Source organism: Microcebus murinus, chromosome 22 (genome assembly GCF_040939455.1).
Source record: "Microcebus murinus isolate Inina chromosome 22, M.murinus_Inina_mat1.0, whole genome shotgun sequence".
Lineage (NCBI taxonomy): Eukaryota > Metazoa > Chordata > Mammalia > Primates > Cheirogaleidae > Microcebus > Microcebus murinus.
In genome coordinates, this window is record NC_134125.1 from 604,234 (window position 1) to 619,063 (window position 14,830).

Below are 14,830 nucleotides of genomic sequence, written 5' to 3' on the forward strand. Positions count from 1 at the left end.
ACACATGCATAAACACACGCACACACACCATTGCACACATGCACAGATACATATTTACATACACAGACACATGTGCACACATGCACAGACACATTTCACACACACATGCATGCAGACATACACATGCACAAACACATGCACACACATCCACAGACACACACAGGCAGATGCACACCCAACACTGCACACATACATATTAACACACACATACACATACACATACACACGTGCACATGTGCACACATACATATTAACACACAGACATGCAGAGCCCAGAGCTGTGAAGCCCTGGAGAACTTGTCCCACTCATCTGTGTACATCGCGGGCCCCGCACAAAGTAGGCTCTTTATAAATGTTCTGTCATGTATTCACTCAACAAACACCTACTGAATGCCAGCGGAGTCAGACACCGCGGGAACCCGACAGACAGAAACTCCCGCCTGTCGGGGCTTCGGCTCTCTGAACCCAAGTAGGCAGCGGCGCTGGCCTGCCGTGGCCTTTCCCCACCCGGATCCCAGCCCCCTCCGCTCGGAAACCCCAGCGTGGGGGGGGGGAAGCGGGGTTGGGGGGAGGGGTCTTCCCGGAGACCCACCCGCGAGCAGCCCAGGCGGGGACGCGCCCTTGGCCTCTTCCCAAGGTTGGGCCTTGGGGCGCAGGGAGGGGTCCGGGTGAGCCTCCACCCGGCTCCTCCACCGGCCTCTGGACTCTGTTTCCCCAGTCCTCGGCCCCAGAGAGGGGGAGGGGGGAGGGAGGCCGGGGTTTGGCTTGGGGAGGGGTGGGCAGGAGACCCCCGCGGTAGTTCTGGCCGGCTCCTGCCCTGCGCCCCCACAAAAGCACCCACCCGGCCCACTCACGCAGCAACGCGCCTTGAGAGGGACCCCGGAGGCCCCAAGTTCGGGTCCGTCCGGCCGCGCTGGCCGCTGGGAGCCCCCCGCGTCCGGGGGGGGGTGTCGTGGGAGGGAGGGCGCAGCGCTCCGCCCAGCCGCGCCGCATGCCCTTGGCCTCGGCGGGGCGCGGGCAGGACCGGGGGGCGCGGGCCGGCGGGCCGGCGGGCGGGGCGGTCCCGGCGGGCGGGGCGGGCGCCGCGTGCATGCAGATGAGCTGCGAGGCGCGTCACTCCGCACCGGCGCCGTGGCTGCGGGGCGGGCAGCAGCGGGCACAGCAGCGAGCGCCCGCCGGCCCGCGCGTCCTCGCCGCCTCCCGCGCCCGGGCCGCTCTCGCCGCTCCCGGGCGGGCCGCGCCCTCTGCGGGGATGCGGGCTGCCCCCCGCGCCCGCGGCCCCGGGCAGCCCCTGCGCGCGGGGACCCCGGGCGGCGGCCGGGCGCGCTGAGCGCGGCGCTGGTGCTGAACGGACAGCTCCCGGCGCGCCCGGGCCCGCAGCCCCCGCCGCCGCCCGCGGCCCCCGCGCGGCTCCCGGTGCCCGGAGCGCGGGCCGGGCGGAGGCTCCTGCGGCCGCGGCGCCCACGGGGATGCCCCGCGGGTGAGGCAGCCCCCAGCTGCCAGCCGCGTTCATGGCGGTGGCCAGGAAGATCAAAACTTTGCTGACGGTCAACATTCTGGTTTTCGTGGGCATCGTCCTGTTCTCCGTGTACTGCCGCCTCCAGGACCGGTCCGCCGAGCTGGTGCGGATCCTGCGCGGCGCCGACCGCCGGGCGCGCAGCCGGACCGCCAAGGCGGGCGCGCTGGCCGACCGCGAGGCCATCCTGCAGCGCCTGGACCACCTGGAGGAGGTGGTCTACAACCAGCTCAATGGTGAGAGGCCGTCCCGCCCGGGACGGGGGCTGGGCGGGGGCGCGCGAGGGACGCCCCCCTGTGTCCCGGCCGCTGGAGCCCGGGTTGACTGGGGCGCTGGGATGGCCCAGCCGCGCACGGGTAGCGGCTCCTCTGTGCCGCGTTGGCGGACAGGGAAGGGGAGGAAGGGGACGGCTGTTGGGTGGGCATCCTGTCCACCCAAACACTCACTCACCCAGAGGACCCTTAGCGAACCACCCACACCCCCAGCGATGACCCAGGCTTGTCCCCCAGGATAACCTGAGCTTCTCTGCACCTGCTTGAAGGGCGGGCAGGCAGCGCCCGGGCCCAGGAGCCAGCGGGGCAGGCTTGGTGATCCGGGCAGCTGTGGGACGTCAGGGCTCAGACTGGACCCACTTCCTGTCCCTCCTTGAAGGTGGGTGAGGACGGGGTGGGACACCGACCTTCGGAGGTTGCCGGTAGGGTCTTTAGCCTGGGAGCCTCCAAGGGTGTCCGCACGCTGTGACCGCTGGCCCCCACGGCCTCCCGGCCTGGGAATGGTCGGGGCTACACCACCCAGGAAGTTTTGTTGTGGGAGACACACGGGGCCATGACCTGGGACTCATGGACCGCAGGGGCTGAACGGGAGTTAGTCACCTACGTGAGCCCAGGTCCTGGTGCCTGGGAGCTCCAGGGTCCCCAGGGGCGTCCACAGAAAGCCGGGCTCTGCTGGGCCTCGGCGTCACCGCCCCCCCACCCCCCGCAGGTGCAGGCCGGAGCCAGGCAGGACCGGGCGGGCGGGAGGCCGCAGCTGGGGAGAACAAGTACTTTTCCACCTCGGGATGCAGCAGAGCAGAATCCGGCTGCTGCTCCCCCCACACACACCCCCGGAGCTCGCTCTGCGCCCAGATGCGGGGAAGGAGGAGAAACTTTGTGTGTCTGCCTTCTCTTTCTGCCCAGTGCCGGCGGCTCTGGCTTCTGCCTTGGCAGCCCCAGCAGACCTCCTCCAGAAAGTGTCGGTGGCAGGCTCAGGTGGGAGGCGTCACAGAGCTGGGGCTGTGCGGGCGCCGGATCCAGCCTGCGGTGTGTGTGTGTGTGGGGGGGACGGCATGAGGTCATCTCACCGTTTCCCGCAGGAGTGCCATCCTCCCGGGAGGGTTGGGGTGCAGCCAGGGGCCCGGGGGGGGCAGGAGCTCTGGAGGGGAGGCAGGGTGCCAGCCCCCGGGGGGAGGGGTAGCCTCGCGGAGCGTGCTCGAACCCCCCCCCCCACCTTCTGCTCACCACGGGGCTCCTGGCACCGCTCTGCCCGAGCTGCTCTCTCGAGCCCACCCCCAACCGCCCGGCTTCTCTGGTCTCTGCAATTCCGCGGGAGCCACGAGGGGAGGAAAGTTGAGCTCAGGCGGCCACTTGGCCATTCGGCAGTGCGATTCATCTCCTGGAAGGCGGTGTGCCCTGGTAAGACACACAGCTTTATGGAAGTGCAGTTGCCAGGGCGTTGTGGTCTGTTTGGTGGGGAGAGCTGGAGGGTTACATAAAAGCATTGGCAGCACGCTGAGGCTGTGTCTCCTCACCACGAGGGCGGCTCAGCCGGGGACACATTTCCTGCCTCGACCTTCAAGGTGAGAGGAGGCAGGGACTCCCAGGGCAGAGAGGCCGGACCTGACCAGCTTCCCTGACGCTGATAATGAAGTGTTCGCAGAAGGTGGCCTGTGTCCCCACCCCGCACTCTCTTCTTTCCTCTCCTTCTCTCCCTGCAACCCCTCCCTGCCTCTCCCTCTGTCTCTGTCTCCTATCTCTCCCTCTCTCTGTCTCTGTCTCCTATCTCTCCCTCTCTCTGTCTCTGTCTCCTATCTCTGTCCCTCTCTCTATCTCTGTCTCCTATCTCTCCCTCTCTCTGTCTCTGTCTCCTATCTCTCCCTCTCTCTGTCTCTGTCTCCTATCTCTCCCTCTCTCTATCTCTGTCTCCTATCTCTCTCCCTCCCTCTGTCTCTGTCTCCTATCTCTCCCTCTCTCTATCTCTGTCTCCTATCTCTCTCCCTCCCTCTGTCTCTGTCTCCTATCTCTCCCTCTCTCTGTCTTTGTCTCCTATCTCTCCCTCTCTCTATCTCTGTCTCCTATCTCTCCCTCTCTCTGTCTCTGTCTCCTATCTCTCCCTCTCTCTGTCTTTGTCTCCTATCTCTCCCTCTCTCTATCTCTGTCTCCTATCTCTCCCTCTCTCTGTCTCTGTCTCCTATCTCTCCCTCTCTCTGTCTCTGTCTCCTATCTCTCCCTCTCTCTGTCTCTGTCTCCTATCTCTCCCTCTCTCTGTCTCTGTCTCCTATCTCTGTCCCTCTCTCTGTCTCTGTCTCCTATCTCTCCCTCTCTCTATCTCTGTCTCCTATCTCTCCCTCTCTCTGTCTCTGTCTCCTATCTCTCCCTCTCTCTGTCTTTGTCTCCTATCTCTCCCTCTCTCTATCTCTGTCTCCTATCTCTCCCTCTCTCTGTCTTTGTCTCCTATCTCTCCCTCTCTCTATCTCTGTCTCCTATCTCTCCCTCTCTCTGTCTCTGTCTCCTATCTCTGTCCCTCTCTCTGTCTCTGTCTCCTATCTCTCCCTCTCTCTATCTCTGTCTCCTATCTCTCCCTCTCTCTGTCTCTGTCTCCTATCTCTCCCTCTCTCTGTCTTTGTCTCCTATCTCTCCCTCTCTCTATCTCTGTCTCCTATCTCTCCCTCTCTCTGTCTTTGTCTCCTATCTCTCCCTCTCTCTGTCTCTGTCTCCTATCTCTCCCTCTCTCTATCTCTGTCTCCTATATCTCCCTCTCTCTGTCTCTGTCTCCTATCTCTCCCTCTCTCTATCTCTGTCTCCTATCTCTCCCTCTCTCTGTCTCTGTCTCCTATCTCTGTCCCTCTCTCTGTCTCTGTCTCCTATCTCTCCCTCTCTCTGTCTCTGTCTCCTATCTCTGTCCCTCTCTCTGTCTCTGTCTCCTATCTCTCCCTCTCTCTATCTCTGTCTCCTCTCTCTCTCCTTCTCTCTACCTCTGTCTCCTATCTCTCTCCCTCTCTCTGTCTGTCTCCTATCTCTCTTCCTCTCTCTCTGTCTCCTATCTCTCTCTCCCTCTCTCTGTCTCCTATCTCTCTCTCCCTCTCTCTGTCTCTATCTCCTATCTCTCTCTCCCTCTCTCTGTCTCCTATCTCTCCCTCTCTCTGTCCCTGTCTCCTATCTCTCTCTCCCTCTCTCTGTCCCTGTCTCCTATCTCTCTCTCCCTCTCTCTGTCTCTGTCTCCTATATCTCTCTCCCTCTCTCTGTCTCTGTCTCCTATCTCTCTCTCCCTCTCTCTGTCTCTGTCTTCTCTCTCTCTCTCTCTCTCTCTCTCTGTCCCTGTCTCCTATCTCTCCCTCTCTCTGTCTCTGTCTTCTATCTCTCTCTCTCTTTCTCTTTCCACCCCCCGCCCCGTGACCAGACTGTGTCTCATCTCTCTCTGGGGCCTATGTGCCTTGCACAGTGTCTGAACCCAATCGTCAGTCAATATCTGCTCCAGGAAATGACAGGAGATGCTGAAGTCTAACACTGCTCCCAGGCGGGTCCCCGAGGGTCGGCGTTTGCTCCCTGGGAGCCGTCTGGAAGCCCCTCACTCCCCTTTGACTCCGGGGAAGCTTCTCTGGCTAAAGGTCGGCAGAGGCTTCTCAGAGGGGCAGCCGGCTCTTTCCTGCAGGTGCCGGAAATGTGACATCGATTCCCGGGTGTTCCCACTGGACACTAATTCAGCCGAGTTTAGCGAGGAGGGGGGAGAAATCCCAAACAAAATTGATTTGTCGCTTGTATTTCCTCTGCCTCGACTGCTTCCTGGAAACCCCTCTCCGGCCGGAAGGAGCTGGTGGGGCACGGCTGTCCCGGGAGAGAGGGAGGGAGGGTCCCAGTCTGCACCCAGCTGGGAGGGCAGGACATGCCCCACACCCTTCCCCGGGAGAGCGGGCAGCGACCTTCCCTGGGGGTGTCCTGTGGACCTCGGGGGAGAACTGCTAAGTGGCGTGTGCAGACTCAGATGCATAGCACCCAGGAGAAAACATTCATTAAGGAAACAGTGGAGTCACCTCTTCTATGTGCATGAGAGTTTGCTTCTAAATTCAGTGCTCAAGGCCAGGAAAAAAAGCATTTATAGACCAAAAAAAAAAAATCTTTCTTGAATATCTTAAATTGCACATAAGATACAGCACCGTGGTTCTGTGCGCGCAACCGGCGCAGTGAGTTTTATGGAAACTCAGTCTGAGGGCCTTTAAGCTCAGGAAAGGAGAAGGGAAGGAAACGAACATCTCCGTTCCGTCCGTCCAGGCGTCCGAACGCTTCCGGCTTGGAGAGAGAACACTCAAGTGGCCCGTGAGGGGACGTGGTGACAAGGGGTCCCCCCGCCCTGGGGTGGCGTGGGGGCTCTACCAAGCGGGAGCGCGCTCGTCTATTTTGTCGTAGGCGCCGGGCAGGGGAGGGCATCACCCAGGGGGTGCCGGGGCTCGCTCTGCACCCAGAGAGGAGACTTGCCCACCTCCGAGGCGTAGCAGGTCCCCGTCCCCCGTGGGAGGAAGGACTGGAACCAAGGGGAGAGCGGGGATGGGGGCGGGGAAGTGTGCGTTTCGGCCGTCTCCTGCGAGGGGGGCAGCTTCTGAACACCCACACACGTGTCTTGGCTCCTTCCAACGTGACCTTCCCCGGCCCAGCTCCTGCAGCCCTCGTTAGGGCCAGAGAAGGCCAGGGCTGTGGGGTGTCTCATCGCGTGGCAGGAAAGCGGAGCCCACGGCGCGGCCCACAGTGCTGGGAAAGTTGTGGGTGGCGGTGACGGCTGCCGGGAGGGGGGCTTGCTTCGGGGGGACCTGAGTTTCTGCGGGGCTATTCAAAGCTTAAGTCAGGCCGGGCGCGGTGGCTCACGCCTGTCATCCCAGCACTCTGGGAGGCCGAGGCGGGAGGATCGCTCAAGCTCAGGAGTTTGAGACCGGCCTGAGCAAGAGTGAGGCCCTGTCTCTACTAAAAATAGAAAGAAATTAGCTGGACGACTAAAAATATATATAGAAAAGATTAGCCGGGCATGGTGGCGCATGCCTGTAGTCCCAGTTACTCGGGAGGCTGAGGCAGGAGGATCGCTTGAGCCCAGGAGTTTGAGGCTGCTGTGAGCTAGGCTGACGCCACAGCACTCACTCTAGCCCGGGGAACGGAGTGAGACTCTGTCTCAAAAACAAACAAACAAAAAAAACCCCGTAAGTTAAAAAAACAGGAGGCTCCACGTGGCCGGCCAGCCACTGGTCACAAGCGGTCCCGGTGTGGCAGCCTCCATCAGCTCGGCCATCTCGGCCCAGCCCTTCCCACGGCCCTGGGGTCTTGTCTCTGCTTTCTCCCAGGCCTCAGGAATTCTCACGTGGCAGCCCTGTCTGCCCGCGTGTGGCCTGGGTTCACTCTGGGGGCCGGGTGTCTGCTTTGCTCTGGCTCTAACGCCCAAGGCCCACGGCGAGCCCGGAGCCCGGTGTTCCCTGAACATCTGTGGAAGGAGCGAGCGAGTAGCGTTTCCTCCAAACAATTCCTTGTTTCTGTTTGAATGAATCCATCACCACCTCGCCGATGACCAGAAGGTGGCTGTACAAATAGCGGGGACCAGACCAGGCCACGGGTTTCCCTCGAGGCCCTGGGCCACCAGAGTCCTGCCCTTTCTTTGTTAGAAAGGAAGATTCCCAAGCGAGAGGGTCGTGTGCAAGGGGAGGTGGCAGCACGGAACCGGGCAGACGAGATCGGGAGGCCGGGAGAAGCTCGGGAAGGGAGCCCGTCTCATGGCGTGAGCCGTGTTTCTGTGTCGCTGAACGGGGTGCCCGCTTCCTGCCAAAACTGACGGCCGGCAGGCGGGGCGCCCACCGGGACCAGCCTGTCCCCGGGGCTCTGGTCCACATGCAGAGCCGTGGCCCGGGGGGCGTCGTCTGCAGCTGCAGGGCCTGGGGAGAGGGTGCTCTAATGTGGGGGGCTGCCTCCACGGCAGTGGGTCCTGCATCTCTAACCGGGAACCCCAAATCCCACTGCAGCCTCAGCACGAGGAGCAATGGACAGTGAAGCCCCAGCTGAGCCTGGCACAGAGAGGCCAGAGGGAGGGGAGAAGGGGAAGGAGCAGACAGACAACAATACCGGCGGGGGGCGGGGGGCGGGTTCTAGACACAGCAGCCTGAGACAATGGGGTTTGCATTAGCGGCTGGGAGGGCGGCCTTGGAGCCCGTCCAGAGACTCCCCTCTGGCCACGACGGCAGGCGGTTGGCCCAGGCGTCCTCCATCCCGAGAGCAGCCCTGGCCTGGATTCTGGGTGCTGCTGTAGGAGAACAGCAAGCCCATCTCTCCACCCCTGCACGGCGGCCCCCTCCCTCGGCATTGTCTCCGTGAATAAAGGCCGGGCAGAGCCTGCAGGGGCCGCAGCCAGGGCAGGGGAGGGTCCGGGAGGTGCCTGGCTGCTCCCTGCATGGCCCCCGAGCACCTGCCACCCCCCACCCCTGCCTGTTCCCACACACACGCCTCCCTCGAGAGCCCCCGGGTGTGGAGAAGGTGTCGGCTTCTAAAAAGGCGCTCCTGGCGTCTGCCGTGCATTTGGGAAATGCTCTGAGAAATCGCACCGGGTAGGAATGTGATTTCCTACCACGGAAAGCGCTTCCTATTCATCTGCGAATTTTAATCCCGAGGACGGCGGCCCACTGCTGGCTCCAGACGGCCCTTCCGGCTCGAGCTCATCCCTCTCCAGCCTCCTCTGCAGGCTCTGCGGTGTGAGTTGCGATGTTCCCGCGTCGGGAATCCCGACAGGCAGAGTCCATGGCCGGAAAGACAGTGCGTCCGTCCTGGGCCCTGGCTGGTCTTGCCCGGAACGGCGGCCCCAGGTCACCGGCCGTGTGGCCCTCCGGATGATAGACTGTCTGCCTCCCTACCCCCAGCTCAGTTTTGCAGCTCTCGCCATCACTGCCGAATTACTGCAAAAAGTGGGAAAATAGTGAAGGTCCCCAGTCGGGGCACCACGACCTCTGCTGGCCACGCGGCCAGGTTCGTGGATGTTTGCCAGGGCTGGCTTTTCCCTCCTCCGACTCCTGTGCACCTGGCTCTTGGCGAAGCCTGTGTCTCACTCCACCCGAGGACCCTGAGGACATTTCGGTTCTGAGGTTTTTTCTCCTCCCCTCCTGCGCTGCTCAGCCTGAGGGGCCACCCCGTCCCCGAGGGAGGACTCCGACCCCATCCGACCACAGACCGTGGAAACAACTGAGACCTCAGCATCCAGGATACGCTCTGCAGAACCGCACATTCCTCCGGTCCCGGGGGAGACGAGTTTGACAAGCGTCTCTCAGGTTATTTCCCAGGGGAGGGGGGGCAGCAGAGCCGGGCGTGTCCGCAGATGTCTGTCCGAGCACCCGGTGGGCCCCGAGCTTCCAGGAATCATTCGTGCCGGGCGGTGATCCCCGACTCTGGAGTATGCCGGGGCTAAGTGATTGCATTTGCAATTCAGCTCAGCAATCTGCATATTTCATCATCTTGGAACTGTTTTCTGAAAGGACAGTTTATCCTTCATTGGCTGGAAACTTGACAAAAATACGTCTCCGTAAATTTCCACGTCAGATCCCAACCGAGAGCCGGGGGCCTCCGCGAGGGGACGCAGGTGGACCAAGGGGATGCAGGCGGACCAGCCGGGCACCGGTGGGGCGTCCGCTCAGGGTGGCGGCGACTGCGTTGTCTTCCGGACCACGGAGCGGAGTGGTTGTCTGCTGTCGACGCAATTCTGGCGATCCCCCCCGCTAGCTGCCGTTCACACAGAGGAGAAACTCGTTTTCTGGGTTGTTAATAAAAGGTGCTGAAGAGCCACGTTGTCTTGCAGCACGGAAGCCAGGCCACGAGTCCGACGGTGGCTCAATAAACTTGGCCGCACGCACCTCCCCGCCCAGCCTCCGGCCGCTGCCTCCCCTGGAAGCGCCCAGATCCGAGCGGTGGCTCCCACGACCCCGTCCCTGCAGACCACGCCAAACCCACGGCCCGTGGATGCCCACGACGGCTGCCCACGTGTGGACATAGGACAGGACACCTTGTGGAGAGAGGGTGAGGGAGCCGGGAGTGGGGGCCTCTTCATGCAAACACGTGGCCCCTCCTGGAGCCTTCTGCGGGGGTTGGGGGGCTCTGCGACTAGATCACAGGCCACGGTACCTTCCGGGGCAGGAATCGGCTCTGACAGGCCCAGTCCTTGCAGACTGCAGGCCTCTGTCTGTTTGAGTAAAGGCAGAATCTCATGGATCTACGTGGCCATTTGCTCCTCACGTAAACCCAGTTTGCCACCGGGCTCCTCTCCCCTGGCAAGGTTGGTATTTTGTTCCTGGTGGGTGTTTTGCGTCACTCGTATGCTTTGATGTTGCATTAAGACATTGCTCCTTGGCCGGGCGCGGTGGCTCATGCCTGTCATCGTAGCACTCTGGGAGGCTGAGGCGGGAGGATCGCTCAAGGTCAGGAGTTGGAGACCAGCCTGAGCAAGAGCAAGATCCCGTCTCTACTATAAATAGAAAGAAATTAGCCAAACAACTAAAAAATTGGCCGGGCATGGTGGCGCATGCCTGTAGTCCCAGCTACTCGGGAGGCTGAGGCAGGAGGATCGCTAGAGCCCAGGAGTTGGAGGTTGCTGTGAGCTAGGCTGACGCCACGGCACTCTAGCCTGGGTAACAGAGTGAGACTCCGTCTCAAAAAAAAAAAAGACATTGCTACTGCTGACCACTGAGGGCTTTGACCACCGAGTGTCACCCCGGCCCACAGGGTGGACGGCAGCTGCCAGGACCAGGGCATGGCCAGGGTGGGCTGGTGGGCACCTGGTGGCGGCTGGTGGTGTTGGGCCGAGGTGGGAGGACACACTCTGGGCCTGGGAGGACGGAGAGGCTGCAGGGCCCGGGGTTGTCTGAGCTGCCGTCAGGGTTACAGCGAACACTCGTGGGGGTCGGCAGCCGCAGGTGCCGTCGGGAGTCACGAGCCCCGACGAGCAGTAAGTGTGGCCGGGAAGAGACAAGTCCCCGGCCTGAGCCCAGGGTGCTGGGAAGAGACAAGTCCCCGGCCTGAGCCCAGGGTGCTGGGCAGCGAGGACCCAAGTGGAAGCACCTGGAGCAGGGCACGTGGCTGAGAGGCAGCAGCCGTGAGGGCCAGGCGACCGACAGGCCAGCTGCTCGCAGCAGCCCCGGGGGACACGGGCTTAGTGCTGAGGTGACCTTGGTGTGGCCGGTGCAGGCGGAGATGGGGCAGCGGGGTGAAAAGTTAGACATGGCAAACGTGGGCAGTCCTTTTTCGGGGTGCCCTGCGGCCGAACCAAGCTGCTCCTCCCAGCACTGTCGGGGCCTCTGCTGGGGCGCCGTGCGGCGGGGTGGCCGGGCCGTCCCAGGCAGCACCCTGGCCTCCCCCTTGGGGTGCTGGTCACTCCCGCCCCAGCCCGGTGTGGTTGCCAGAGTGTCTCCGCATCTTGCTGGCCGTCCCCAGGGCAGGACGGGCCCCCGGGGAGAGCGGAGATGGGCCCGAGCGGCCCGGGGGCTGGGCGGAGGCGCGTCTGAGATGGCAGAGTGCCAAGGCCGCCTTGTGGGCGCCTTGGGGAATCCCATGGCGGGAGGAAGGGACGGAGGGTCAGACCCCGTCCTGTCCAGTGGGGTGGGGGGCTGCGGCCCTTGGCGGGGGGGGGGGGGGGGGGGAGGAGGTGCGCAGGAGGCCGCGCCCACCCTTTCCCCAGCGGGGCGGGAAACAAGGTCAGCTGAGGCTGAGAACTGCAAAGCACCTTCCTTTTCTCGTTCCTTTTTTAGCACAGATATAGCACGCAATAGATTTTTAAAAAGAAAGTTCCTTCAGCTGTTTGTTAATCTGCTTCCCTTCAGAACACGGACACGCTGGGCCTGGCTTGGGGGGGGGGGCGCTGCACGGTGGGGAGCAGGGCCCACGTCTGCCCAGCGTGGCACCCCTTTCACTGGAGTCCGGGAGCCGGGAGAGGCTCTGAGGGCCGAGGACCAGCCTTGTGCCTGGGCCTCCAGGGGACCGGCTGGGACCAGGTCACTCCAGTCTGCCTGTCAGGGTCCTGCCTGTGTGGGCTTCTCCTGGGGGGGTGGGGGGAGAGACGAATAAGGCCCGAGCGTGGCTGGGGAGGGTAGCTGTGTGGCCTCCACCTTGGCCCCCGACCCTGCTCCATTTTCAGGGTGAAAGCCTGCCCTCCTTCCACTCTCCGAATGCCCCTTCTGGTCTCTCATGGAGACCCAGGGCAGGTGCCCTACAGTCCCAGTGTGGAGCTGGTTTTCCCTGGGGCCATTTGACTCCCGCCCTGTTTTTCTTTTTTGAGACAGAGTCTTACTCTGTCACCCGGGCTAGAGTGAGTGCCGTGGCGTCAGCCTAGCTCACAGCAACCTCAAACTCCTGGGCTTAAGCCATCCTCCTGCCTCAGCCTCCCGAGTAGCTGGGACTACAGGCATGTGCCACCATGCCCGGCTAATTTTTTCTATATATTTTAGTTGGCCAATTAATTTTCTTTCTATTTATAGAAGAGACGGGGTCTCCCTCTTGCTCAGGCTGGTCTCGAACTCCTGACCTTGAGCGATCCTCTGGCCTCGGCCTCCCAGAGTGCTGGGATGACAGGCTTGAGCCACCTCGCCCTGCCTTTTTTTTTTTCCTTTTTATTTCAGGATATTATGGGGGTACAAGCATTTTGGTCACATGTTATGACTTTGCCTCGCCCAAACCACGATTCGAGGCATGCGCTTTCTCCCCTGCAACGCTCACTGCGTCCATGAGCTGTGAGTTTAGCCCCCCCCCCCGACCCCCGAGAGCTAAGGAGGAGGATGTGTGATGTGTTCTGAGCCCCGAGGAGTCCGGCGCACCTGGTCCTCTGGGCCACCCACGGAGGCAGGACCTAGCCCGGGCAAACAGTTGGGGGGGTCGGGGTGGGATTGGAGCCCAGGCACTGCCCGACCGCCTCCCGCAGAGACTGGCCGGGAGGACGCGGCCTGGCCAGCTCCGTGCTTGGGCTGCCACCTCTCCTGCGCCTCACAGCAGAGAGGGACTATTTTTATTTTCAACAGAATAGCGCAGTCAAATGACCTCTGTGTGTCGTCCCAATCTGAAACCCAGCACGCTTTGATTTTATTTCCAAGTCAGAAAATAACAGTCAGGGTCTGGGTTCCACAAGGGACTATTTTCACACTGTTTTGAGAAAATTGCGGGAAAATGCCCGTTAATATTCCGAGTGCTTGAGCACTTGGGGGGGGGATGGGGGGAGGGGACGCTGACAAGATTATCTGAATCGGTGGGAGCAGAGTGTTGAGGTTCGGGTGTGGGCCGGACGCCCGGCCCTGGCCCCACCGCCTGCCCCTCACACAGCCTCGGTGGTGGTGGTGGTGGGGGGCGGGGCTGCTCAGCGGCCTTGGTTTCTCCATCTGTGAAGTGGAACAATACCGGTGCTCACGTCTGGGCCGTCCCCAGACTGTCGAAGGAGGGAAAGCCAGAGGTTTTGTAGCAATGCCAGTGCTCGGGGAGGACGGAGCATTGGCCACTATTTCTTTTTCTTTTTGTGAGACAGAGTCTCACTCTGTTGTCCAGGCTAGAGTGAGTGCCGTGGCGTCAGCCTAGCTCACAGCAACCTCCAACTCCTGGGCTCAAGAGATCCTCCTGCCTCAGCCTCCCGAGTAGCTGGGACTACTGGCATGCGCCACCATGCCTGGCTCATTTTTTTTTTTCTGTATATTTTTAGCTGTCTAATTAACTTCTTTCTATTTTTGGTAGAGACAGGGTCTTGCTCTTGCTCAGGCTGGTCTCAAACTCTTGAGCTCAAATGATCCGCCCGCCTCGGCCCAGCCCTGAAGGGCTTTTCTTGCCTGTTTGGAGGGTCCAGCTGCTCCGGGGGAGCGAGTGTGTGGGCACCTCTCGTGGGGTCTGGTTCTGTCTCCTTCTGACTGGGAGCCCCGTTAGTTCTTGCAGTCACTCCACAGGCACCTGCTGAGCACCTGCTGTGTGCCGGAGCCTGGAGCCCCCGGGGGCCAGGTGAGCAGCCGCTGCCTTTGGGGTCAGGTCCCGGGGGCTCCCCAGGGGGCAGGGCCAGTCTCCACTCCTGACCCCGGGGTGTGGGCTCCTGAGGTCTCCTGTCTGTGGCCCCCGAGGCTGGGCCGGGCCCCAGGGGGACTCCAGAGTCAGGGTTTGAGCAGAGAGAGCGGAGCCCAGTGGAGCTTGAGTGTGTCCCTCCCAGAGAACCGGGTTGTCGAGGGGAGGGACGGACGGGCCTGGCCACACTCTGACCCCCTCGGCAGCTCCACGCCGAGGTTGCTGGCTGGGTGACAAGACACCCAGATATCCCATCCTTGTCCCCCCACAATCACTAGGCCCAAACCTGGGGCGGGCTGGTATTTATCTCTGCGTGGTGTGGGATGTTTCTACCTTACAGAGAGAGCCTTACATACAGACCAGGGAAGGGCGGGGAAACCCATCCTGCCGGACACTTCCCGGCACTTCTTGTCTCCCTCGCTCTGGCCCCATAAATATTCATATCCGTCGACCACGATGTTGTGCTTGAAGATTTACCAAACACCGTGTTGGTCTCAGTGAGGATATATTTCACAGGTACTGCCGTGTCCTGCACGATATTCACGGCTTCCTCGCTGAAGGGGAAGGGGAGCCCGTCTTCCTGCCGCCGACACCGTGCCATTAGTTTGGGCCCCCCGGAATCTCAGAAGGCCCGTCTGTAGTGACATTGGCCGTTGTGTTTGGGAAGAGTGGGTGTGACTGCAACCGGGAGAGAGACGCTACCTACAAAGGCAGGCCGGGGTCTCTCCGGTTTTTTTTTTTGTTTTTTTTTTTGAGACAGAGTCTCACTCTGTTGCCCAGGCTAGAGTGAGTGCCGTGGCGTCAGCCTAGCTCACACCAACCTCAATCTCCTGGCCTCAAGCGATCCTCCTGCCTCAGCCTCCCGAGTAGCTGGGACTACAGGCATGCACCACCATGCCCGGCTAATTTTTTCTGTATATATTACTTGGCCAATTAGTTTCTTTCTATTTATAGTAGAGACGGGGTCTCGCTCTTGCTCAGGCTGGTTTTGAACTCTTAACTTTGAGCAATCCGCCCGCTGTAGCCTCCA

General features: G+C 61.5%; 1 protein-coding gene across 2 annotated transcripts in view; it reads left to right on the plus strand.

Annotated features, from left to right (window-relative positions):
* The first annotated feature begins 1,112 nt into the window (after nucleotides 1-1,112).
* GALNT9 (polypeptide N-acetylgalactosaminyltransferase 9) overlaps nucleotides 1,113-14,830 on the plus strand; it is a 65,320-nt gene continuing 51,602 nt past the window's right edge. For both annotated transcript variants that reach the window (XM_075996400.1, XM_075996401.1), the window contains exon 1: nucleotides 1,113-1,752. In XM_075996400.1, the coding sequence (XP_075852515.1) occupies nucleotides 1,512-1,752 (241 nt within the window). In that variant the 5' untranslated portion in view covers nucleotides 1,113-1,511. The remainder of the gene's footprint in view (nucleotides 1,753-14,830) is intronic.